The sequence below is a fragment of the Saccostrea echinata genome, unplaced genomic scaffold (assembly GCF_033153115.1).
Source record: "Saccostrea echinata isolate AGI-Se365-2 ecotype Australia unplaced genomic scaffold, CSIRO_AGI_Sech_v1 ptg000062l, whole genome shotgun sequence".
NCBI lineage: Eukaryota > Metazoa > Mollusca > Bivalvia > Ostreida > Ostreidae > Saccostrea > Saccostrea echinata.
Genome location: NW_026889811.1, coordinates 5,734,863 through 5,762,305, shown reverse-complemented (window position 1 = coordinate 5,762,305; position 27,443 = coordinate 5,734,863). Strand labels below are relative to the sequence as shown.

The 27,443-nt window shown below is 32.1% G+C and overlaps 1 protein-coding gene across 2 annotated transcripts; it reads right to left on the bottom strand.

Moving 5' to 3' along the window:
* On the bottom strand, positions 1-25,634 carry LOC133175495 (signal peptide peptidase-like 3). 2 transcript variants are annotated; one of them, XM_061310602.1, is made up of 14 exons: positions 25,545-25,634; positions 19,807-20,080; positions 15,763-15,840; positions 14,467-14,549; positions 10,652-10,771; positions 6,707-6,785; positions 6,147-6,259; positions 5,799-5,905; positions 4,978-5,049; positions 4,515-4,603; positions 3,956-4,001; positions 3,333-3,483; positions 1,237-1,346; positions 1-986 (listed from the first exon to the last, which is right to left on the bottom strand). In XM_061310602.1, the coding sequence occupies exons 2-14, from the start codon at positions 19,872-19,874 to the stop codon at positions 918-920; spliced, it is 1,185 nt and encodes a 394-aa protein (XP_061166586.1). In that variant the 5' UTR covers positions 19,875-20,080; positions 25,545-25,634; the 3' UTR covers positions 1-917. The 2 variants fall into 2 exon arrangements, with proteins under 2 accessions (XP_061166586.1, XP_061166587.1); XM_061310603.1 differs by having other exon boundaries at positions 19,807-19,995; positions 25,545-25,627.
* Between the last annotated feature and the right edge of the window lie 1,809 nt (positions 25,635-27,443).

The window sequence follows — 27,443 nt, the reverse complement described above, 5'->3', positions numbered from 1 at the left end:
TAATTATTTATACAACATTTAATATCTATTATGATCACAAAGACATTAAAGCAAACATATTTTTTTACATGGTAACATAGTCATTACACCATCAACCATTTTACTAAATAAAATAAAAAATATCTGATAATTCTTAATTAAAATAATCTATCTGTTCATCTTGTATGCATTGGAAATTAAAAAAAAATATTTAAAGCAACACAGTGATGGAAGCACTAAAGAACAAACTTGGCTATGTGTTTGTTGCTTGCTATAATTGCCTATAAAGGTACACAAGTTTATTTGTCAAACATCAACAATATGTTGATTAATACATGTATGCATAACATCTATTAGTTAAATAAATTTGTAATGGAAAATGTATATCTTTTTCAATATCAATTTTCTTCTCATAAGGATATAAAAATGAAAAAAAAGGAATAAGATTCCAAAATGATATCAATTAAAAAAAAAAAAACAGAGCTCCCGGCTCTGTTTTAAAGATGTAAAATAATGCTGAAGTTTTCTCTTTTTGCAATGAATGCACTGGTCATTTCACGAGAAACATGATTAAACACATAGGTTACATATAACAACAATATCCATTATCCGTATCTATCCAAATACATATATTCTGAAACCTGCAAGTTAAAAATCAGACCACTATGTTAAAACCACTGTCAAATCACTGGCCAATGAAAAATCTTCACCCAAGAGAAAATATCTAGTATAAAAATACAATGGGGCCTGACATCACATAAAACATTGCAGTAAATGACCTGCAGACTTTGCTGCATATGCATTTTTCACACAGGGAAATTTTCCAGTTGTAAATCATTGGGAGCTCCTTCTCCAAGAATGCAATGTGTTGTCCCTCTTTGAAAACACATTCTGTTGAAAGTTAAATCCGGGTTAGATTATTTGCACAACACTTTTTATCATACATCTAAATTTTTAGGTGTTTGTTGAACAATAAATGGTTCACTCCACATCCTCCTAAGATCTCCCTACAAATGACAATATGTTTAAAGCATAAATAGTTTTGTTTTGAAAACTGCTGTGTCCATTAAAAAAAAAAAAAACTCATTGAAAATTGGCTTTGATGAGGAAAGAAGAAATGATCCTACGAATTTAAATACAGGGTGCTAAAGCCTTAAAATAGTCTAAATGTAAAATTACAATATTTCTTGGAAAAGCTTTTCAAAGTAATAATGAGCTCCAGTAAGATCACATTAATGCTAGAGCTGGCTACATTACCTTCAGATATGCCATAGTTAACAAGGGAAGAAGTGTGAATGGAACAAGGTACAACAGAGCTGGCTGGGCAGCCTTAAACACCTCTGATGATATGGTGGCAGTTAGCAACCCTGACAAAGAAAATGTAGAGTACAAAATGGCAGTCTGAAGTATAGTGGTGCAAGCTGCATGACATACAATGTATATACAGTATTTCTCACAATTTTTACACAGTAAAGAGAACTGGGAGCTATATCTCAAATAAAATGGATATGCTGAAGTGAATTGAAAGTCCCGTCTACCTTTTCTTTATGTACCGTATTTGGCCGAATATAATACGCATTGGTGTAAAATATGCACCCCCCTTTTTGAGCCTGAAACTGGGGGAAAAAATGCAGTTCGGTTGTATTATATGCAGCATAAAAACTTTACCATGCGGTGTTCTGAACTTTTGAAAATCGCGGTAATTTGCTATAAAAATCGGCGCGGAGATAAAGTGCCGAAAATTTACAGAACACGATATTTTATTCAAATGCGTTTTTATTTTTTAATCTTGACTTTCCATATCGCGGCAATCTGGAGGAAATTATTTATTTTAACAAAGCATGAGATAATGTTGCATTTAAGTATTAACAGAGTTCATTATTATTTTTTTTTTTTTTAGCAAACGGTGATATTGAAATTATACGTCGCCGTATTCTATCTATTCTTTGTGGAAATAATTTTATTTCAACAAAGCACAAGATATTGTTGCAAGTTTAACAGTTGTCAAATTTATTTTTAGTTTAAGGTAATCATGTTGAAAATTATGTAAATTTAACAGGGCAAGCGATATTGCAACATCAAAGTATTCATAGACTACAATTTTCCTCTTTTGAACTTGAAATTAATTAATTAAATTAATAGCTGATGTTATAAAAATAAAATCAGTTTAACAAGCGTATAAAGTGTAGTTATCAACACACCTCCAAAGCTGTGAAAAATGATGTACAAAGGTGGGATATATGTCTTCATACATCGAGGTAATCTTCGTGGATATCTTATTTTCTACAGAGCACGAGTAAATGATAACACTTAAGTTTCAACATACTTCATATTTCCTTTTTTAACTCTCAATCATTTTAACACGAGGCCGATATAAGTTAAAGTAAAATTACATTTAACAAGCGTTTATCTGTTTAATGTGTTGTAATCAACACACGCTTATACATACGAAAGATCATAAACCAACCCCCGATTTTTAACAAAGAAAATAATCAAAGCCATTAATAAGGGCAGTAAATAATCAGTGCTCTGACTGTAAAAACAATGCTTTGGAGTAAACAATTTAATTGCCTGGAGGGGTGTTGAGGGGTAATTATCAAGTGACAAGCGCACATGTTCACAACACTGGCTTCCATTCATTGGGACGAATAGAGGGATGTTTATGTTGAAATGAATTTTCACTGAGTTATTTAAAACCTAAAATAAATTTTATTTTATTGTATTTCATTAAAAAATGACTTATTACTTTTTTGTCTGACTGATTAGGTACATGTGTACTATGATTACGGAAGCACGTGGCAAAGGAATGTGTGAACATCTATAAATAACATCGTTAATGGCGGCCTACAAGGAGACGATGAAAATGCAGCTCAAATTAATTTTAACTTGCTTATAAATTTAACTATCAAAAGGTTATAAATATAACATTTTTAACAAGTCTACATTCCAACAATAACTTTCCGAAGTTTTAAATACGGCGATAAACAGCAAGAAATTGCACAAATCTGTAGGTAATATTATAGTATGTGCGTATGATAGCCGTGTTTCACATGAAAGAAAAATCTATCAAAATCCCATTGTGGTGTAAAATACGCACCCCTTTCTCACAGAAAATTATTTTGGGAAAAAAGTGCAGTATTCAGCCAAATACGGTATTTAACTTCAACATGTCTACCCTTCAGGTTCAGGATAACATGGTTTCAGTATAAAGTATTTTCAGTTGGCAAAGATTTTTGCTTTATCTTAATGACATTGCCTAAGCCAAACTTCTCTCCTTACCTAAGAAATAGCCAATCAGAGAGCAGTGGAAACTTACCTAAGAAAGAGCCAATCAGAGAGCAGTGGGACCTTACCTAAGAAATAGCCAATCAGAGAGCAGTGGAAGTAAGTGACCTTGTGAACGTAAGTCGGTGGGGGTGGGACTCCTGCCTCTACAGAATTGGTCTGTGTTTTCTTGTAAGCATCATATCGTAGTACAAAACACAGAAGTAGACCTGGCATTACCTGTAATCAAGACAACAGCATTAAAATAACAAAATACATGTACATGTTTATACATTCATAATTCAGTTATGTTCAATCACAAATACTAAATTTTTTATAAGAGATCTTTCATCTGATAAAGGCCAGTTCCTCGGCTATCACCAATTTTTGCCAGCGTATTGATACTGGGCACCTGGCTAGAGTAAGACTGGGGGGGGGGGGGGGGGGGGGGGGAGGGGGGTAATCTTATACACACAAAACCATCAAACCTTAATTGAATTCATATGGTAATACTTTTGATATGTAATTACATGTATATATTACACATGTACATTTTTGTTTGTAACCATCTAATCTGTGCTTTCAATAAATTCACATAGTAATATTTTTACTAGTTATAAACTAAATGTTTATTTTTTTTAAACAATCACATTTGTAAATGGGCAGTTTTTTCATTTTGATTAATATACTGTATATTGTTAAGTATACTCACAATATCTCCTAGGCCCAACATAGAAAAATGACTAGAATTCTGAATGCTGAAAAAAAAATCACAAGCATTAAAAGATATCAGATTACATCTTTAATCTGATAACATTCTTTTTTTCCCTTCTTTATATATACCCGGTATATACATATTTAACACTAAATGAAGTAAAATATAGAGATGTTGCAAAATATTCCTAACTGAACTTCCTCCAAAATACATGTACACAGCAGATAATGAAGATAATAAATACATGTACATGCATGCCATTCGGCAAGAAAACCATTGCAAATGGCATTAATAAAGTTTTTCATTGGTCCAACTCCTAGAACATTGAAAAATACAAAGCCAAATGTGTTTTACATGAATTTCATGTGAAAAGATTTTTACACAAAATTCAAATTAATCTCTTATTTGCATTTTTCCCACATGAAATTTATAATGAAAATTTTTTGTGATTCATTTTGTTGTCTTTTAACATGAATTTCATGTGAAGATGTGTGAAATTAGCCATTTTTTTGTACCTATACTCTTCTTGGGGTATACAAGCAGCTAGCTGCCTTACCTTGGAAATACCAGCTTTCCTGGCAATGATAATTTTGGCGCATCTCTCATAAATCCAGAAAGATGAAGCTTTTTGGCAAACAGGCCCACCTTTAAAAAAGATTAAAGAAGAATGTCACATACTTGAATGAAAAACTGCATATTTCATCTCTACAAATGTCACCAATATGGAATTAATAGAACTTGACCGTGGTGAGACATAAAGCTTATTTTATGGAAATGACATAAAATTTGTCTAAAGACAGACTATTATCAATTAGTCACTGCAAAATGTAAAAATGCATAAAACATTGTGTCATGCACTTTAGAATTTTTTTAAAAAAAAATAAATTCTGTGCCTTCACAGTTCTACATGCTGCACTGCAATCAATTTTAAAAGAGGTATATTCATTGGAAATAAGTAAATACAATTATGATGATTTGTAAGGTGCTTAAGGGATTTATTTGGCCACAAGATGACGTACAGGATTTTCTGCTGGTCTTGTGGCAACCTTCACCATGACATTTGCACTGAAGAGGTAGGAAGAGAAAAATACCTGAAAAGGAAACAGAGACAATTACTGAATGACTTTATCAATCCAAAAACACACAAGGCCTTTATCATAGAAGTACGTTTAGGAAGCAGGAGAGGAAATTGGTTTAAACAAGACCACACACTCATGATGCTTATGGTGTTCGTTGATCACTTGTCCTGGTTGGAGCAAATATAGAGATTTAGATCAGGAAATAACCTAGGAAATGACCACAAAAATAGAGTGACAATAACATACAGGAAAACATGGCATAGTAGTTTAAAGTGATGCTCCTGTATATTTCAATCTCTCTCTCTAATTTTTTTTCTCTCTTTGTCTCTCTCTATAATTATGAACCAGAAGAGTAAATAAGTTCTTATTTAATAGTTTATATGCTTATAAACCTTTCAATGAGAATGATGATTAAGTATGCAAGGAAATGGGTAGAATGACCATACAAGTAATCTCCTGACCTTTGAATAATGACCATACTAAATTTATCCCCATATACAAGTTTGTCATGAAGGTAATTTGAAGATGTTGCAATGAAAGTACTTGAAGTTATACTGTTACATATCAGAATTTACAAATCAATAATCTTAAACTTATGTCCCTGGCTAAATAACCCAGAGATTTATAGTTATTATTTTTTTAACTTATCCTCCACTTAGTGAATTATGAAGTGCAATTGTTCAAGGAAACAAAAGATGGCTATGAGGCACTTGAAATATGATACTTGGCCTTAATATAGAGACACTGCATACTATACCTACCCAAAAAACATCATACACCAGTAGGCCTACAAGCAGCAAGGTGGAGACTTTCAGACTGGGCAATCTCACCAGGGCAATAAAGGCAACACACAGCCCCATGCCCAGGGCTAAATATGTGAAGAAAACAAATAATAAAATAAGAATGACCATCTCTCAAATGCATTTCCAGACTTGTAAAACAAGTATTCATCCATCATTCAATACATCATAATTATTCTTTTTCTCAGCATCATAAACATATCTTCAATTAAACTTTTAATAATGTTTGTGTCCATTTCGTTTAAATTCCAGTGGTGACTTTAACATCTGGAGCTTATCCTGGTAGTATAAATAAATATAGCTAGTTACCATCCATCAGTAACCAGTGTCCAGTCAGCACCCATATACACACAATCATAAAAGATAGGAAAAACGATAAGATCTCAGCTGCTGTGAAACGGCCACACACCCCAAACGATATTCTACAATGTCAACATGAGTTTTCTTACAGCCTTTTAAATGCACAATGGTTGTAACTCATTTAAAGTGCCTAATTAACTTTCAGTAAAAAAAAAAAAATACAGTATGAACTTGCATACACAAGCCTGTATATTTCAAAGTTGTAATTGCTTTATCTTGTATTCTTAAAACTCTTGGGAATTTCTTTAAGTCTGCTTAGGCCTAAGAATCCAAAGAAAAGAATGCATATTTCAACATAAACATCTAACTGTAGTGTCAAGTGCATATATAAAAATCAATCAAGTGTTTATTAAGGGGAAAAAAAGATTTCCTCCTATCTAATAAGACACATAATCTAATTCCTCAGCTATTCACTAATTTTGCAAAAAAAACTTCCTCAAATGCAAGATCACACTTTGCAAATTCAAGAATAGAAAACTTATACAAGTGTTAGAGTGACTGTGACTTACTTTTGGCCTGTTGAGCATGGTCGTATGAGGTACTGACACATGGGTAACAAAAGGAAGGCAAAAGCAACTGTTGCCAGGACTACAAAACAATAATAACAATGAAATTAAATGTGTCAGAATGATGAAAATGCTCTTACACAATGTTGCAGGAGCTTTGTGTATTATTGTAGGTCAAGCCTCTTTATTATTGTGGGTCACACAGCAGTGACAAATAATGCAAAATCTAAACAAGAGGCCCATGGGCCACAACACTCACCTAAGTAACTTTGGCCTTGCTGTTTTTCACCTGATTTCTCCCCCCCCCCCCCCTTGTAGTACTTATTGTGGCCCCGCCCTACCCCCAGGGGTCATGATTTGAACAATTAGAATCTACACTACCCCAGGATGCTTCCTTATACGTTTTAGCCTTTCTGGCCTAGTGTTTCTTGAGAAGAAGATATTTAAAGATTTTTTCTGCATATTTCAATGTAAAACTTGGATTCCCTATTGTGGCCCAACCCTACCCCCAGGGGTCATGATACAAATAATTTAGAATCTGCACTACCCCAGAATGCTTCCACATAAGTTTCAGCTTTTTTGGCCCCTTGGTTCTTGAGAAGAAGATTTTTAAAGATTTTTACAACATATTTCAATGTAAAACTTGATTTCCCTATTGTGGCCCCATCCTACCCCCGGAGGTCATGATTTGTATAATTTAGAGTCTACACTACCCTAAAAAGCTTCCACATAAGTTTCAGCTTTTCTGGTCTAGTGGTTCTTGAGAACTAGTTTTTTTTTTAAAGATTTTTACTATATATTTCAATGTAAAACTTGGATTCCCTATTGTGGCCCCACCCTACCCCTGGGGGTCATGATTTGAACAACTTAGAGTCTTCACTACCCCAGGATGCTTCCACATAAGTTTCAGCTTTTCTGGCCCAGTGGTTCTTGAGATGAAGATTTTCAAAGATTTTTACTATATATTTCAATGTAAACTTGAATTCCCTATTATGGCCCCGCCCTAATCCCGGGGGTCATGATTTGAACAATTTACAATCTACACTACCCAAGGATGCTTTCAAATAAGTTTCAGACTTTCTGGCCCAGTGGTTCTTGAGAAGAAGATTTTTAAAGATTTTTACAACATATTTCAATGTAAAACTTGGATTCCCTATTGTGGCCCCGCCCTACACCCGGGGGTCATGATTTAAACAACTTAGAGTCTACACTACCCCAAGATGCTTCCACATAAGTTTCAGCTTTTCTGGTCCAGTGGTTCTTGAGATGAAGATTTTTTTTAAAGATTTTTACTATATATTTCAATGTAAAACTTGATTTCCCTAATGTGGCTCCGCCGTACCCCCGGGGGTCATAATTTGAACAATTTACAATTTACACTACCCAAGGATTCTTCCACATAAGTTTCAGCCTTTCTAGCCTAGTGGTTCTTGAGAAGAAGATTTTTAAAGATTTTTACAACATATTTCAATGTAAAACTTGGATTCCCTATTGTGGCCCGCCCTACCCCGGGGGGTCATGATTTGAACAATTTACAATCTACACTACCCAAGGATGCTTCCACATAAGTTTCAGCCTTTCTGGCCCCTTGGTTCTTGAGAAGAAGATTTTTAAAGATTTTTACTAGGGATGTCAACGAATATTCGAACATTCGAATATTCATTCGATGAGTTGATATTCGAATATAAATTTAAGATTCGAATATTCGGTGTTTTACAGATTTCTTAAAAAGAAGTACTGTGATTAATAAATTTTGATTACTTGAAAACCTTCTTAGAATGTCTAAAAGGCGTGAAGAGTATACTTATCAAAATAAATTTAATTCATCATTGAATGAGTGTCTGATAGAATTAGTCTGTAATTAATATTGTAAAGGGTTCAATTTTAGAATAAATGTGTAAATTACTTGATTATCTCGTGTTGTACATAATCCTGAATTTTATATTCATTATCGGTAAATTAATCAATTACCGAGGAAAATTGTCTATGGAAATATTTGTTTTTATTTTTTTAAATATTTTATCAAAGATTAATTATTATCTTATCTCTTATTAGGCTGATAATTGTAATTAATTACTCGTATTGAAATCTAAACAGTATACGACTATCCTGCCTTTGGTAAGACGACTGGTTCCTCAGTTTGAGCTACTATAAATTTATTAAATTATTAAATTTATTAAAATCATATTTTTCTACATTTAAATCAATTACATGTACTTATTTCAAACATTGACAAATATCAAATGGAATTCCTTATTGTACACCTACAAAAGCTTACTTCCAATATAAGAATACCTACACTAAACCTTTCATGAGAGTAGGATGAGAGTAGGATGATGCATATTTAAAATAAACCAGATTTTATTTATTTCATCGAATATTCGAATATATTCGAATACTTTCATAGAATATTCGAATATGAATTATTGACAAAATTGACATCCCTAATTTTTACTATATATTTCAATGTAAAACTTGGATTCCCTATTGTGGCCCCGCCCTACCCCCGGGGGTCATGATTTGAACAGTTTACAATCTACACTACCCAAGGATTCTTCCACATAAGTTTCAGCCTTTCTAGCCTAGTGGTTCTTGAGAAGAAGATTTTTAAAGATTTTTACTATATATTTCAATGTAAAACTTGGATTCCCTATTGTGGCCCACCCTACCCCAGGGGGTCATGATTTGAACAATTTTATTTACAATCTACACTACCCAAGGATGTTTCCACATACCGTAAGTTTCAGCCTTTCTGGACCCTTGGTTTTTGAGAAGAAGATTTTTAAAGATTTTTACTATATATTTCAATGTAAAACTTGAGTTCCCTATTGTGGCCCCGCCCTACCCCCGGGGGTCATGATTTGAACAATTTAAAATCTACACTACCCAAGGATGTTTCCACATAAGTTTCAGACTTTCTGGCCCAGTGGTTCTTGAGAAGAAGATTTTTAAAAATTTTTACAACATATTTCAATGTAAAACTTGGATTCCCTATTGTGGCCCCACCCTGCCCCTGGGGGTCATGATTTGAACAATTTAGAATCTACCCTACCCCAGGATGCTTCCACATAAGTTTCAGCTTTTCTTGACCAGTGGTTCTTGAGAAGAAGATTTTTTAATGACCCCACCCAATTTTTGTATTTTCTTGATTATCTCCCTTTTTAAGGGGACTTGGCCCTTCATTTTAACAATTTAAATTCCCCTTCACCCAAGGATCCTTTGTACCAAGTTTGGTTAAAATTGGCCCAGTGGTTCTTGAGAAGAAGTTGAAAATGCGAAAAGTTTACAGATAGACGGACGGACAACGGGTGATCAGAAAAGCTCACTTGAGCTTTCAGCTCAGGTGAGCTAAAAAGAGCATCATACCCAATTTTCACACATCAATTCATACCCACACAATGAAAGTAACAGAGAGAGACCTTTTCTTCCCTTTTTCCATGACAGAGTATAAATATAATAATCAAACAAATTTTGTATTCAGCAATAGAGATATTTCACACTCCTTGAAATATCCCATATGAGATTTGGGTGTCTATACCCTTCTCAAAATAATTGCACCTTTAATCTGTTTGGATACATTGGTATATGGATGGACACATTGGGAAATATTTAAAGGCCCATTTTCAATGGCAGGGGCACAGATGTCATATGAATTTAAACACTTTCTAAAAATGCATTTTTAAATGATACAAGAATTACATTATATAGTAACTACAATATGCACTAAAGCATTAAATATTTTCAGTACAAAATATGTTTATTTTAACATCTCACGATACAGGAATTATCAATAAAAATTTAAAAACTGTTACAAAATATTATTCCTATCCATTCTTTTGTTTCATATTATTTAAATGATTGAAGATTACTATAATGATTTTAAATACCAATAGGAAAACTTTCATTTTAGCCAAAACTGATGTGAAACAAGGTCTTCTAGATGTTTACCTGCAGTACAAATGGCAAACACCATCTGTAGAGAATCAAAGAATAAGAACATGATGAGGAGAGATGCTGAGGCTCCAATGGGGAGAAAAGCTGCTTGGCAAGTGTCAATGGTCTGTACATCTTCAATAAAGTAAACAATTCACAATAAAAAAAAATTGTTCTGACCTGCAGAGCATATGTTTTGATATCATCAAAAAATAATTTACATACTATGACCTATGGAAGCAGAAGAAAAAAATTACATAATAATGGTTCAAGAATGCTTTTTTTTTTTTGGAATATATACATGTATTCACATTTTGCACTGCTGCCTGAATAGACTAAATATCTATTAAATCAAATTTCTGGTGAACAATGAGCTTATGTAGATATGTGCTAAACCTGCAACTTGACCTTCCCATAACCAACAGAGTAAATGTAATTCTGGAAATAACACTTCTGTAAACCTATTTGAATCAGACATGTAAAAGCAGGAAATATCAAATTCAATTTTATATGACTATGAGTGCAGTATTCTTTCATTTCCTTTGTTAAGAAATATAGAAATTAAACTTGAAGAGATGTAATTCAATGTCAGTTTTAAATTCAATTTCAAATAATCACAATCATGATATATATACTTAAAAGTATAATGGCTAGAGTGGCATGTTAATGTGGATCCAATGTGATACCTATCTTCAAATTAAAAAGGAAACAGGAGGGGGGGGGGTATTTCCTACTTCCTTCTCAGGCTCAATTGAGATGTTTCTACCCATTGAAATATCCATGTATACTGTGAATTCAATAATTTTTGTCATGTTTTAATGTTTTCAATTGGTATGAAGAGACCCACAAATTCATGTTTTCAACAAAATATGAAAAGTGTAATCATTTTCAATTATGAAATATAAAAACCCCATGAACCATTGTTCTTCCTCCAACTATGAAAATTTAACCTCACCAAAATATATGATTTTACAGAACAACTCAAAGATATTCAGATTTCTTCAGACTGCATCTATGAAATAAATAGCATCTTGCTACATTTGTCAGCAGATAAATTGTGCAAATGCTTATGAAAAATTGCACTTGGAATTCACAAAGTATACTGCATAGTAATGGCAAACACCTGGTAATTTTTAATAATGTACCATATGTACTCATCTGGGTCCACATTAATTGGGAAACTTAATTGGTCAGATCTCAAGCACAAATTTAATCCCTGAACTTGAAATAAGTTTGAAAGAAAATCTGTGAATATCAATCATATATTATTCATGGTGTACCATCTTGGATGTTAGTGTAACCAGATTTAGCTGAACTTGAGAAAATTGTGGAAAAAAAAACCAATGAAATAAAGAAAAGTCAGGACACATTTATTTGTAAATGCTATCTATAAATCTCAGAATCTAGTACATGACCAGCCCTTCATGAGCTTAATTCTACCTTTACATGCAATCTATCGGTACTTATTGAACTTAGGATCTTGAGTGCACCAAAAGGCAGAGCTCATAAGATGTGCACTGAAGTGATACAATTTCCTAATCAAGGTCTGAGTACAACCAAATTAATTTTTAATTCATATTACAACAAGATGCTGAAATTCATGTCTATAAATCCATTTCATTTAAGGAGATGAAAGTATTTCTTCCTAATTCTGATGTAACAGACTACAATTTCACTTTCAAAGGTTTTCTGCCAGCTGTATAATGGCTGTTTAAAAACTTTTTTTTAATTTAAGGATAAGAAGGACCATGTTTGAGACTCAACTGACTATATCATGGCTTATTTTTAAATATAGATTTAAAACATTACAATAATCAATACATTTGTAGTTCTTGAACTATTTTTTGTGCTTCAACATTTTATTAAAAAGATGTCCTGTTCAATGTACATGTATTAAGGTTACATGTAGCTTCACCTTTTTGTATTCATTCATGCATGCATGGTCAATAAATAACACGAGGGGCTTACAATTCAGATTTATTTCTAAACTTATTTATTAAGCTAGAAATTGTAGAAATCCACATTGTAAATATTAGACTCATCTGTTACAATGTATTTTTTTACATTTGAGCTCACAATTCAAATTATGGACAGAGTACCCGGTATAATGGACCCTGAGAAATAATAAAAACTTTATTTAGACACTGACACTACATATGGGGTAATAATTGTTTGGCAATCTCTTAAATAAGTTTAGAAACCTGATGATAGAAATGCTTTACAATATGAAGGATATATGCTATTTAAATTTTCTCTGCTCAGGGATCTTCTTTTCCTTAATTCCAAAAATCTCAACCATCTGCTGTTATAGATTATCTATGCAAGAATGGTCAAGGTAAACAGAACTATATAAACACTCTACATTTTCAATACGAAGAAAGACTTCACCCAGAAATCATTCATTTGTACCAGTCATAAGATGTAACAGCTGACATGTTCATAATTCTTGGTGACATTTATTTTTTATCCAAGTGTTAGAAGCTAGCATTTGGCTGAATAAATGTGTGTAGTCATAATGAAAATGAAATCTCCATCACTGCATTTACTGATTAACAAGAGGTAAACTTTGGCAGTCCACTTTTTAAAAGTATTCAGAGTATGACTGATTCTAAAGACTTGACCCATTACAAATTTCCTATTATCCCCTGTCAAGCTTATCCATTAATGCTGTTTCTGTGTCTTAATATGTCCCTAACCTGGCCTCCTCTTTTATTACACTAAAACAAAGAGTTACATGTATAGAACCCTATTTTAAAAGAGCACATTCTGCATTAACATCAGTATAGCTTTCAAAATACAACCATCCAGTGAAAAACATCTGAAGCAGAGCCAAACAGTGCTTTTGGTATACAGAATTTCAATTCATTTTAGAAAGATGTGAAGACTTGCATTTTACTGGTCTTCTTCATGTTACAGTAACATGTAATATTATTACTGATTAATGAATCCCATACGTAATCCAGCCAAAAATAAAACAACTAAAATGTTATGTTAAAATTACTACTATTTAAAGCTAGTTTCAAATTATACATGGATGAAAAGACCTTATACTTGTTTAAAGTCTTGTCTAATCAAACCTAAGTTCCTGCGAAAAATATTTTAACAATGAACTCTGACCGAATTAAAACTTCACCAAGAAAACCAGTACACCAATAAGATTAACCCTGTGATGATCTGAGAAAAAAAGCACAAGTTTATTTATAGTTGTCAAGAACCAGTTTAATTACTGTGAATTCAAGAATTTTCGGAGGTGGGGGTGGGGTGGGGTGGGGGGTTATTTTTTGTTGTTTTTGTGGTATGAAGAGACCCACAAATTCTTGTTTTCCACAAAATATGAAAATTGTAATCAATTCTCCAGGAAATCTTGAATTTACAAACTGCATGAGTATAATGTTTCTCCTTTAAGGTCAGATGACACTTCCTCAAAAATATATAATTTTCCCCAAAATTTTATCACTGAATTATTGCTACTGAAGTAAGTTTCCTCACAAAATATTAAGGTACCTTACCAGGCAATTGTGCAAGATACAAGAGGATGCTATTTCTTTCAAAATCCTTATGGGTAATCTTTTGAATTGTCCAATGTCACAATTTTGGGTGTAGTTATTAAGAAAAACATTGAAAACAATTTAAAAATCAAAAGAACATGACAATTTATGAATAATTTTTTATTTAATACCAAGAGAAAAAACATATACCGGTATTTGAGGAACGTGTCGTCTGACCTTAAACCACAAAATTTTACATCTCCTCGAACCAGTAACTTTTCCTCTAAACAGGAAAATTTGACCCCTGGCCAATGAAAATGAGTGATTTTACAGTACACTTACTGTTGTCTCCATCACTATTAGAAACAAATTGTTTGTCTTTTTCTTTGTCCTTCTCTCGATTCTCTTGTTCTAAATTTAGGGACCTACAAAACGAGGCATAACTTACAATGAATCCTTAATAGAGTCATTAGTGGACAAGTCGTTTTTTAGAATCTACATCATGCATTGATCTGTACCGTGCATAAAGCCTCTAAATTGCTTTTTTGAGATTATGATCAAACCAAACTCAACATAAAAAGTTAATGTAGGATGCTCTTATTGCATCCTAATAGGCACAATACTGGAACTCCAGTAATGTCCTTAAAAAAAAAAGGGGGGGGGGGGGTTCAACCTTAATTGATATTGATTGTTTCTTATTTGGTAAATCCATTATGGAGTTGGACTTGACTATACACTGCCTGGTGAAGTGAACTTGCAATCTGTGTCCAGATTTACATCAATTTCCATCCAATTCGACTTTTAATTCAAGAGCCAACTGGTACAAATATTTTGATAGTTTGAAAACACATTAGCGACATCCTGTTCTTTCTAATCGCTAGTCAGTACTTTTATTTTTAATCTAATTCTAATCATCCGTTCTTTTAAGCATTTAAAAGAAAAACAAGAATAACAATAAATTTTTATTTTTCTACCTTGATGTATAAATAATTATAAAAAAATGGAATCATTTAAATATTTATTTCAGTCAAAACCAGTGGTCTTATTCCTTTTTTCAAAGGGGGGAGGGGTTTGAAGGGGCTCTGTAAAGGCAACTAATAGATGTGGTAACATCTGTTATCTTCCCATGAGTGAACAATCATTTAACACATTTAACAGTTTAATGCCTGGGTAATGAAATAATTACTCATCATTTGTTAGATTTCAAAGTGACAAAAATATACATGATAAATAAAATGTTTCTGCTAAATTAAATAAGATGAGAAAACATATTTATAACCAAGAACTATGCAGGCACCCTACAGCTAGAGATGGAATTTTACAACAAAAAGACAGCAGTCATGTATCACAGCTGATGACTACAAGCACACATTCATGGTCAAAAGAGCTGTATTTTTACAAATTTTAAATATATTATGCTCCTCTAATTTGAAAAAATATCATCAATGAGACAGTCATTTAGCATTCTGCATGGTAATTTGAGCCTTTTTAAATATCTCTTAGCACAATACTGTAAAGAACTGTGAATTTTTATATCTTCAAAAACCCAACACTTTGCAATTTTAAAAGCAGAACATTTTTATTAATAATTAAACAGAGAATAGCACTGTAAAAGTTAACAAAAATTAATTAACATACCTGAAGCTTCCGTACACTATCAGCAATATTGATATGACAAAGGTGGACAGACGAGAAGAATCCATCACAGAAAATGCTCTAAAAAACAAAATAAAATTCAGAACATCTCTTCATGGTTAAACAAATATTGTAAAACTTGTTTGGTATGAACATGGATATTGCATATTCACAGATATAGCGAAGTTTTCTTGGATCCCCAGCTGTATAAATTTTACGAATATCTTATATGGATATAACGAATTACAGATACAGCGAAGTAATTTCAAGGTCCCAATGACTTCATTATAACCGAGTTTTACTGTAAGTGTTTTCAGATTCTTTTACAACAAACTTTGATATTTAAAAAATCAGTTGTGTTTCCTTCACATTTCTCACATAAAATTAATCTGGACTTGATTAAAATTTTTTTTTTTTTCATGACATGATATATGGTGTTACTATTCTACATGCTTAAATAGCTAAATTTTAATAAACAGGATGTAAAAAAATCAGTTTTATATATTTTTTTATTCAAAGTTGAAAGTTTTTTTTTGTTTGTGTGTTAAAAGCCTTCAAAGAAGCCTACACTTTTCAATTTTATTTAAAAATTCTTTCTTCCTTGCACTGCTTTTTAGAAATTTATTCAAGTATCCTTCATCCCTTTATTTGTGGTTTCAAAACAAGTATCTTCTTATTAAAAGCAAGTGCTATCTATCAAAGTGGACACAACAATAATTTTATTTAGTAAATAGTTTTGAATGGATGTCAAAATTTTAACAATTATTAGGATATTAGATCAAATAAAGAAAGAGAGTCAAATGACTATTGAAAAAGGGAGGACGATAAATTTGGTCTCTTTCTCATTTCATTGAGTACCTCATGACAATTTCAGCAGGCCCGTAGAAAGCAATTTCAGTGGGGGGGGGGGGGGGGGGGGGGCACAACCATACATTTTCAGTTGGGGGTGGGGGCACTATCAACTACCAAAAATTCCTTGACAAGCAATGAAAAAAAAAGGTCATCAGACCTTATTACTGAGGGGCACAAGCATATAGTACCTATGTTTGTATTCTATATACTGGCAAAATTATTGAAAAGGGGGGGGGGCACAGCTCCACCCCCTCCGGTTCCTACAGCCATGTATAGACAGATAGATCAGACACTTTGTAATGTAATACAAAAAAAAAACTCCCTCCCAACAGATGAATTATAATTACATGTATATACCACAGACACAATTGTGATTTATGAAGATGTTTAAGTATTAATCCATTATTATAATAATTAATACACGAACACAATCACATAAGACAAAGATATTTACTAAGCAATCAATATGCCGTCTATAAAATTGTGTAAATATAAACAATAGAGTATCTAATTGTGATATCTGTATTTGAGAATAGGTAATAAATCTTATGGTTAATCAAATACAAAAAACTGTGGATAAAGCATATAAAAAAAAGAAAAGAAAAACACAGAGTGATTTATTTGAAAAATTGTAAAGAAATGAAAATAGATACTTGAATACACTAAAAATGCCAGGTTGTGTAACATTTTTGTTATCATAAATAGCTATGTGCATACACCTTCACAGCACTGAAGGAAAATCAACTGTTTGACCCCCTATCCTAAGACCATATAATGATATATTGTACAAAAAATATGACCATATGCCTTGACAGACACCAGAGTATCAAAAGTATTTTTCATAACTTCCCAAGACTTGCTCACCCTGTAGGTCGACGTCATATTCAATTTCCCAAAAAATTAACAGTCATAATTTTCTTTTTGTCATCAATGAACTTTTAATATTTCTCTGCTGCTTATTGATAACCACAAGAAGAATTTTTTTTTTTTCTAAATGGCCCCGACCTTTTCCTATGACCTTGAATTATTCCTGTGATATATACCCTTGGCTCACTAGCATCCTCTTTTGATATCCAGGAGAAAAGATTTACAAAGTAACATACAATGCATTTCATCTCAGCTCCATTTGCCCTTATCAAGATTATAAACCTTGCACTCTGGAGTCATGAATTTCATACTTTAGGTACCGGTAGGGCCATCCTTAAAAAATTGTTTTTTTGCGGTAACGCAACTCATCATTTTAGATGCGAGTAGGTAGGTAGGTAATTTTTTTTTTTTTGGTAGACGAATGTCGGGAATTATTTAAGTTTAGGTGTTGTAATTTTAACACCAGCATTTGATGCACCCAGATTCTTAAAAGTATAAGAATCACATATTTTTATTGAATCATTCGGATAATTCCTGGCACACTGCAAGTTATCAAGAAAATTTTGTCGGTTTTAAAGCACATCTTGATGGTTAAATGCTTAATATGACCTGTCTCTGCAATCCTCAGGAGTCCACCTTAACCTAATCTCTCATTTGTTTTTAACTTTGATCTAAAGATCAGATAACCAGTTTTTAAAATTAAATTTTATAATTACTGAAACCATAGGTGTATTTACATTCTTCAATTCATCCTGCTGCATATAATATTTCGTGGCTTCTTCTCTCTCTCTATCCATTTTTCTCCGATTCCATATTTGACATACTTTTAAAAACTATTTTGACGTGAATTGATATAAAATATGGAATAAAATTCCCATTAAAAAATAAATGTGCTGCATATCAAAGATTTCTTTTTTTGATCAAAGGGTTTGAACATTTATTTTTAATACATTTCCGATTGATTTTTAAAATTCATTAAGTGGATCAATTTCCCCCCCCCCCCTTTCTCTCTCAAATTAACACTAATAAAAGGAGTGATAATTTATAATGACAACAAATCATTAATTGTGTTTCTGACAATTAAAAAACACTGAAAAAAGTAAGATTTTTTTGTTTTACCTTTGAACATCATTTTCAACGTGATATATTTATTTACTAGAACTGTTCAGTATGGCATTTACATAATACGTTTTGTATATATAGGTCTTCATGTTGAACAGTTAAAAGACGAGAAAATAACGTATCCAGTACAAAGCATCTGTAGTCATTTACCGAATGTATTGCATTACTTACGTTTATAACTGGAAAATACGACCCGATGTTGTTTCCTACTAGACTTTTAGAACTATCGCAGTGAAAAACTACATCGGATGGAAAATATAAAACGTTTCCCTTCAATGTCGATTTTAACGTGTTTAAGATAGTGATAAAAAAATGTAAGACGACTAATATCTCAATCTTTTGGAAACCTGGCAAAGTTTTAAGCCTAAGGCGACTTTTTCGACCCAAATTCCCTCTAGCTTCATAGTAAACGCGCGTGTCAATGACAATAATCATAGATGTGTTTCCCGCGGACTTGTCGTCGCCATTTTTAAACATCGGTTTGTCGTGATCATCAAAATGCTTTTAATAGTTGCAGATTGAGGAAATCAAGCGTCTCTATAATTCAGACATCAAGAAAAAAAATGGTCGGATAAAAACGGAAAGTAGACACGCATGTAAAAAAAAAAAAAAATCATACTTTGAATAGGTTGAAAAAAAATTTGAGTCGGGCGGATTTTGATGAGTCGGTCGCGTTACCGCAAAAAAACAATTTTTTAAGGATGGCCTAGTCAGTGCATATTGCTCAGACTGACAGTTAATTAATGTCTGCTGGATTTTCTGGAGTAAAGAAAAGAATATTTAGGATTGCATTTATTTTAGAAGGTTTTGGTCTTATCCTTCAGGCCCCATAGGGGTTGAGAACATGAAATTCACAAGTTAACTTCCTCTTTACCTAAAGATGCTCTAAGCTAAAATTTAAGTTTAGCTTTTCCAGAGAAAGAAGCTGGAAATGTTTTCAAAATTAGAACTGATGGACACTGGACATTAAGATGGACAGGAATAGACAAAAATACATGTAATGGCTCAGATGACCTAAAAATTTCTCTTTTATTATATTGTTCTCAATCCATTTTTAAACATTTAGAGCAAATTGTTCTAAAATGGATCATTACACATTAGACATTGACGTTGACAGATAATCAAAGAACTTATTCTAAGTCATCAACATTCTAATCTTCTTTTCTCTAAAACAAATATACCACTTGTGTTTTTTGTCCTACTTACGAAATGGCTGCATTTTCTGATAATTGGTCCTCAATGCCCATTGGTACACTCTGCTGCGGGTGGCTCATAATGCATAAAGAATTATAGTTCACAGTGTCTGCAATTCACATGACTTAGAATAATATCCTCTTCATTTCAATGACTGATTGAACTGCTCTCAAGTCTGTTTTTCCTGCACATAATTCCTGCCTGATAAAAATAAAATTTGCTCAGTTGTACTATTCAGCATCAATCAGTTGATCAAGATTTCCTAAATGTTGATTCCATGGTTCTTCTGAAAAATAGAAAAAAAAAGTTCAAAATCAAAAAAAATTGTTTTTAATCAAAAATCATATGAATCTATATTTGAACTTTTTACATTGCATAATTAGTCCAATCCAATATATCTTTTTTAGCATTTTCAAGTTCCAATTTCACACAGTCAAATATGAAAATCTATTTGTAGATGAGAATATACAAATTTGCAAGAAGTCCATCGCATGCATGTTCTGACAGCCATCATCAATCTCAATATTCTTTTTTTTAGGTTTGCTTTTTATAAACATCTTGATTACATGAAATATTTAGATATATGTCACTTTAGAATTGCTGTATCACTTGCTCATCTTTAACCTGATCAAGCACATCTTCACAGCAATTGGCTATTACATCCTACACTTACATAATTATCAATAATTACATTTACAAGTTGAATTCATTAACCTCCACTCAGCTGGTCAAAAACCTGTAATTGCCAATCATCAGCAAATGATAAGAATGAAAATATTTAATACTATCCATTGCATTTTGTACACGCCAAAACATATTTTTTTCATTTTCTAGAGCAAAGAGCAAATACCACCAGAAGAATCCTTACTGATTACACATGTTAATGCCTCTAGGGGTAACTGTGCATGCATGAAAAATTCTGCCCTTGATAAATCTTTAATGAGAAATATAATTTGTTTCACAAGTGTTAAAAAGAAAAAAAAATGAATTTTTAGAACACATATTCATAAAAGGTCAATTACAAATGTTTCATTAAGGCTCGATCCATGCATGCTGATAGACATTATTATTTTAATAATATTATCATCTTTATAAAGGCAATGTTACTTTTTGTTTTTTTTCTATTCTGTACAAGACCACTTTATGTTTAAGGAGAAAATGAACTGACTGATAAGGTAAACCACTCAAAAGAGAATATGTAATCATATGTAATGAGACATAATCACAAATGCCCTCACATTGTGAAAATGACATATTACCTTGCTCTTATCTTATTCTTAGGGTATATCCAAAACAGCAAAACAGAGTTTGGATGAGACATATAGTAACCTAATGCAGCAATGCATCAACTAAATGCAAGATCTAATTGCATTGCTAGTCATTAAAGTCATACCTGGTTGAGTAATATAAAAAAAAAAGTTAAACATTACTGTAATATTCGATCAATTACTTAATCAACCTCTGTGTGACACAAAATTACTGGGCAGGCTATTCAAACCCTTCTGTAACATATGAGACTCATCTTGAACATGGACATTGCCATGGAATCATCCGTAACACACATGATCCCTGCCTGCTTTGTTCTCACCAGATCAAAACGTTTCAGTTGTGCTAACTTTATTTTGACCCCTGGAGGCTGCACTGCATAAAGGTTCTCTGTTTGATCATCGCTAACTCTTAATCCATATATTAAGAGGAATATTGACTTTTCAAACACGCATTTCTGTGGTGAAAAATTACCATTTTAGAACTTATCAGTCATGAAAAGAATTCAAATCACTTTATTTATTACAAACCCACTGCAGCTAAATTTGGTAAGAGTTTCAACAACAACAAAAAAAAAACAGTGTTAAGAGCATATCTTTTTTTTACGTTTGATGGAAAGGTCTGTCCATCATGAGAAAAAATTATAGCTTAAGATATCGGGAAGATGTGTTTTACAACAATCTTATCAGTCTTCAAACCCCTAATAAGTTGGTCTAGCATTTAACTTTTCTAGCTTGAAAATGTTTCAACAGTATGTTTGATGCTTGAATTGATTTTAAATTTATAGGTCTTTAAATAAATTTTATTATTATATAAATACCCTTATAAATATTTTGCTGTGCAAATACTACAGATAAAAAGTTCAATAAATTGGAATTTTGAGGGGAAAAGTTCAACAAATTTGATATTGATATTGGATAGACTATTGGTTAAACCTCAAATTAACTTGACTGCTAATACATGTACCGTATGTCCCATCTGTTAATTTTTGGCATTATCAATGCAGCTTGTGTTAATGTGCTTGCATGAGTAGTCTTGTCATATAAAGATGGCTTTCCAATTTGTGCAATACGTGTGCATTTCTAGTGAAATAGCATTATATCAATCACAATTAAAAAATATGAAACATTGACACCATCTCAAATAAATAATCATTTCTTTAAGAAGCAAATATCAAAAACTTCAGAAAGAAAAAAATATATATATAAACATTGAATAATTTTTTAATAAATCTATTCCTGCATTAGCATTGCTGCAGTGTTCATCTACCAAGAGGCAGGACATATCAAAAGTAGCCATAAAAGAAAGGTTCAACAACCAAGAAAAATCCAGATCAGGGCATTATACCTAAACTACTTTAACAAAGGAAACCACTTGTTTGTGATCACCAGATATAACCAAAATTTTTAAGTACACAGACTACAAGTAAGGAAGATTTACCAGGCATAATCTGTCTAATCTCCGAATCTCTCAAGCAAACAGGATAAATACAGCACCTGTATCATAGCCATAAACATTGTTTACAACAGGTGTGAAGGCAAGACAAGGTGATTCAAATGGAATCTGACAAAGCAATACTTTTAAAAAAAAATTTTGAACTTAAGAACATACTATTTCTATTTTTATCTATATTAGTAATCAGGGTCTGATCCATAATTTCATCTCTTGGGACAAGTGGAAGGAGGCATTGTCAACAAATTTCCTTAGATGCCAAAAAAGAGGGGGATATAGATAATAGTTTGTTATAAAATGATGGCTAATGTAACGTGATGACATACATGTACATATGTAAAAAGTGGTTCAAAAATCAACACCTTTTACCTTAAGTATCTATATGTATTGATAATTTGATTCTACAGTTCCACGGACTCCATGCAGTTCCACTTCATGCTGGCACATGAAAAAATCCTGTAAATGGGGGAGGGGGGGGGGGGGGTGTCAGGAAAACATATTCCCTTTTAATTTTCTACTCAGTCTGATATTATTCAACATGCTAGTATTCCACCTCCATTGCTATAAAGGATATTCCATTACAGGATACTCATCATCAGCAAATAAAAGGTGAATGCTTGGTACTCAATAGACTGTTAATTAGGATTTATCAAACAGATGAATCATATGTTTGTCAAACAGATGAAGTTCATCATGATCAGTATCTTTATTTCTGAGTTTACTAATTCTATACTATGCATTTCCTGTTTATTGGTCAAATAAAAATTTCTCTGAGGCACAAATTGTTGGGATCTAACATAAGAATGACTAAGTAAAATATGTACTGTACATTTAGCTATGGATGAAATGATGAATATATCCATCTGACATACACATGTGTACCAACTAGTACAAAATACGGCCTAACTATGATGTATACCATTTAAATTCTGATTTACTCTAAATATGCTTATACCAGCATTTAATGAAGTCATATCCAAATTTAAAGTAACCGCAAAAATTGAGCAAATCTATGGATATCTTATGTGCAAAAGTAAGCCGAAAAATTTCAGCACAGCATCCATCCTGTACATTGTAAATGAAAAGTCAGTACAGTGCATTCTAACATAACATCTAATGAAATGAACTTCGTAAAAAAAAAATAAGTTATGGAATTGATGTAATTTACTTTTGCTCAGGGTAATTACACTGAAAACAGTTTTTGCCATAACATTAGTGCCCTAGGTGCCTGGAAATCCAGTAAGTGGGGGGTTATTAGTGGGAATTAGAGAAATAAGCTATGAAAAATAGGTGAGATATTGGTTTTATATTCTAACAGGGAGATAAATGGCTAACAAATAGATGTATCAATTACAGCAAATATATGTCATAAAATGCTTGCTAACTTGTGAACATAAGGTGATAAAATATCATATACACAGTTTCATTGTCAATCATAATAAAATTCTGCTCTTTTGTCTGGTAGATTTGTTTCATGTTTCAAGAGATTACAGAATCAGAGTTGTCTTATAATGGGGTATATCCCAAATGGGGGCTCAGTCAGAACATATGCCACAGTTCACATATTGCAGGCACAAAATCTTTGAGATGTCAATTTAAGGCTTTCAAATACATCTTCTGGCTCAAATTACAGTGTCTAAATAAACACTGTTAGGATGCATAGACAAAAGCATCTAACAATAAGTATGGCATATCACTAAGTTTGCACTGTCTATACTATGTCTTACTAGCTGATAAGTGAGCTAAGGGTGATTAGCTATTAAAACTTGTGCCTACTGTTATGCATACCTGATAGTTGGACAGCCATACAGACATGGCTATTCCAGTATACCAACCCTACTATACCATATTTATTGTAATATTGCAATTGGAAGAGTTACATTTAGAAGTCAAAATTTTTCTCTGGCCTTATTTAAATTCTAAACTATCCTACTTGTATACAAAACACTCACTTGGAACCTTTGTTACAATGTATGATCTTAGTTTAAATCTATATACAGCAAAGTGGACTGCATGCTTAGTTAAAAGAAGGAGAGATGAGGATAGATGGATTATTGCCTTCAATAATCAAGAGCAGTAGATTAACTGTTACAATAATCATATATATTATATATATATACATATTTAAATGACAAGTTTTCCTGTGTATGACAATTTTCCAGCACATCTAGGAAGAGGATTTTATTCTTTAATTTGATCCTTCCTTTTTCCCTGTTATATATAGAAGTCACTTTTGACACAATATTGCATATCAAAAAATGAAATAGACATTATAAGCAATTAGCTACACTCTTTTAATTATATTTCTAGGAGTATCTCTTGAAAATACATAATATTCTAATCAGTTTCATTTCAATGTGCATGTGCTATCTCAGATGGATGTACTGTACTAGCATAAAAAGAGGGGAATGTTGACGTTACTATCCTTCACATTTTTGGCTCATGGAGGTAATTGTGGCAGAAAATGCTTATGTACTTTGTAGAAAGGTTACAATTGTCAGTAAGGTTAATTAAAGACAGAAACAACACAACTATCATATCCTGATAATTCCAAACCTATAATCTATGTAAACAGTAGGACAACATAATTAATAGACTAAGGATGCTTTTTCAAGGAAATGAAGACATAGATAATGACACTACACAGTTGTCAGTTTTATCATCCATAAAGAAAAAATAAATGAAATGGGTTAAAAAATAAAAAATAGAACAGATACAACAGTTTACTGGTGTACGAAAAACCGGGCACCTGCTACTGTGAAACCAACGAAATCGCGAAACCGAATATGGAACAGCAGGTATGAACAACTCGTGCTGTTTACATAATCAATCCAATAGACAAAGCTGCACCGAAATTCATGTAATTTGGTAGTCAATCTAAAATTCTTCACGATCTGAGCTTGAGCTCAATATCAAAGAACAAATGACCACTATGTGGGCCTATACGAACAAAAGATCAACATATTCATGATCAAATAAAGCAAATATTTGAATTACATTATGAAAAGATTCTACATTAAAACATAACAAACCTCACTGATTTTAGTTTTTCTTTGCACATGTGCTCTCTTCAAGAAATAAACTTAACTTCTGAATAATAGTCCTCCTGATCTTTCACTTTGTTTTTGTTTTTGTGATTAATCAATTTATCCTTCCGTCTAATAAAAGTAGTCCCATTGTATGCCGAACACTGTTTGGATATGTATTTTTTTTCTTTTCACTTTTAGTCTAAATAAGCAAACACAAATAAATTAAAAATAACATGTTAGAGTGTACATGCTTTTTTGCTATTGTTTCGATATTATATTTCTATATTGGTTATATTTTGCGGAGTGATTTTAAAATGACAATGTGGCGCGGATCTAGAGTTCCAAACCCAATGTACATGTTTGAACTGCCATAAAGCATATATACCATGTTTATCTCTTACAACTTCATCGACATGTTTCTGTTTGAAAATCAAATATAAATAATACGACTCAGGTGCAATATCTATTTTATGGTGGCATATTTCTGCATGCTCCCTACACAGCTACATGCAAGATAAATTATGTCAACATGTAAAAAAAGAATGTTAACATGCAAGATTATGTCTACATGCAAGAAAATTATGGTATCATGCAAGTTACCGATCTTTGTAGGGAATCTGATTTTTAACATGGGTAAACCTATTTACTAACGCCAGTATCATGCAAGATGCAACGTACATTAAATTATGTTGACAACTTGACATGCAACTTACTTATTAAGTCAACATGCAAGTTAATTATGTTTATATGCAACATATTTATGTCAACATGCAAGATAATAATGTTGACATGTGACTTATTTATGTCAACTTGCAACATTTAAAAGTTGATATGAAATGGGTCATTTAAAAAGGGAAGCTTGGTATAATAATTTGCATGTCAACATAATAATTGTGCGGTAACTATATATGTTGCATGTAAATGTCATAAATAAGTTGCATGTCAACATAAATATATCTCATGTTGACATAAATATGTTGCATGTTAAGATTATTATCTTGAAAGTTGACATAAATATCTTGCATGTTAAATTAACACAATATTGCATGTTGACATAAACATAAATAACATCACATGTTGACATAAAATATAGCTCGTATGTCAATAGAATTACCTCTCATGTTCACAAACTTGCATGTAATCACAATTATCTCGCATGTTGATATAAACAAGTCATATGCTGAAATAAATAAGTTGCATGTCAAAACAAATATCTCTCATGTTGACATAAATAACTCACATGTCAATTATGAGTCAGATACTGCATGGTGTTTGTAAGTAAAATTACCTATACATGTATTAAATCAGATTATCTTTAAAGATTTGTAACTAATTATCTTGCATGTAGATATAAATATCTTGCATGTTGACATACATTTCTTGCATATTGACATAATTTATCTTGCACGTTGGGACAGAAATATGCCACCATAATATTCACAGTTGTTTTACATATAAAAGTACTATATATATATATATATATATATATATATATATATATATATATATATATATATATATATATATATATAGTTGGTAATTTTTTTAGTGCTTGCAGCTACTATGACTTTTTCTCAGTTGTGCAGAGAGGCTCTAATTTCTTACCCTATTTGGTTTTACAAATGACATCAATTATATATATATATATATATATATATATATATATATATATATATATATATATATATATATATATATATATATATATATATATATAATTGATGTCATTTGTCAAAGAAATTAGAGCCTCTCTGCACAACTGAGAAAAAGTCATAGTAGCTGCAAGCACTAAAAAAAAATTACTAACTTCTTTGATATTTCTTTTATTATACCATTTATACAAAGTCATCCCCTATTGATGTTAAATTTAATCACCCCACCCCACCCCCAATACTGGCTATG

Coding starts and splice junctions, on each gene's coding strand:
- LOC133175495 (XM_061310602.1), bottom strand. CDS start 19,874: ATGAGCCACCCGCAGCAGAGTGTACCAATGGGCATTGAGGACCAATTA. Junction 15,841..19,806: donor TCAGAAAATGCAGCCATTTC/GTAAGTAGGACA, acceptor TTTGTTTTTTAG/AGCATTTTCTGTGATGGATT. Junction 14,550..15,762: donor ATAGTGTACGGAAGCTTCAG/GTATGTTAATTA, acceptor CTCGTTTTGTAG/GTCCCTAAATTTAGAACAAG.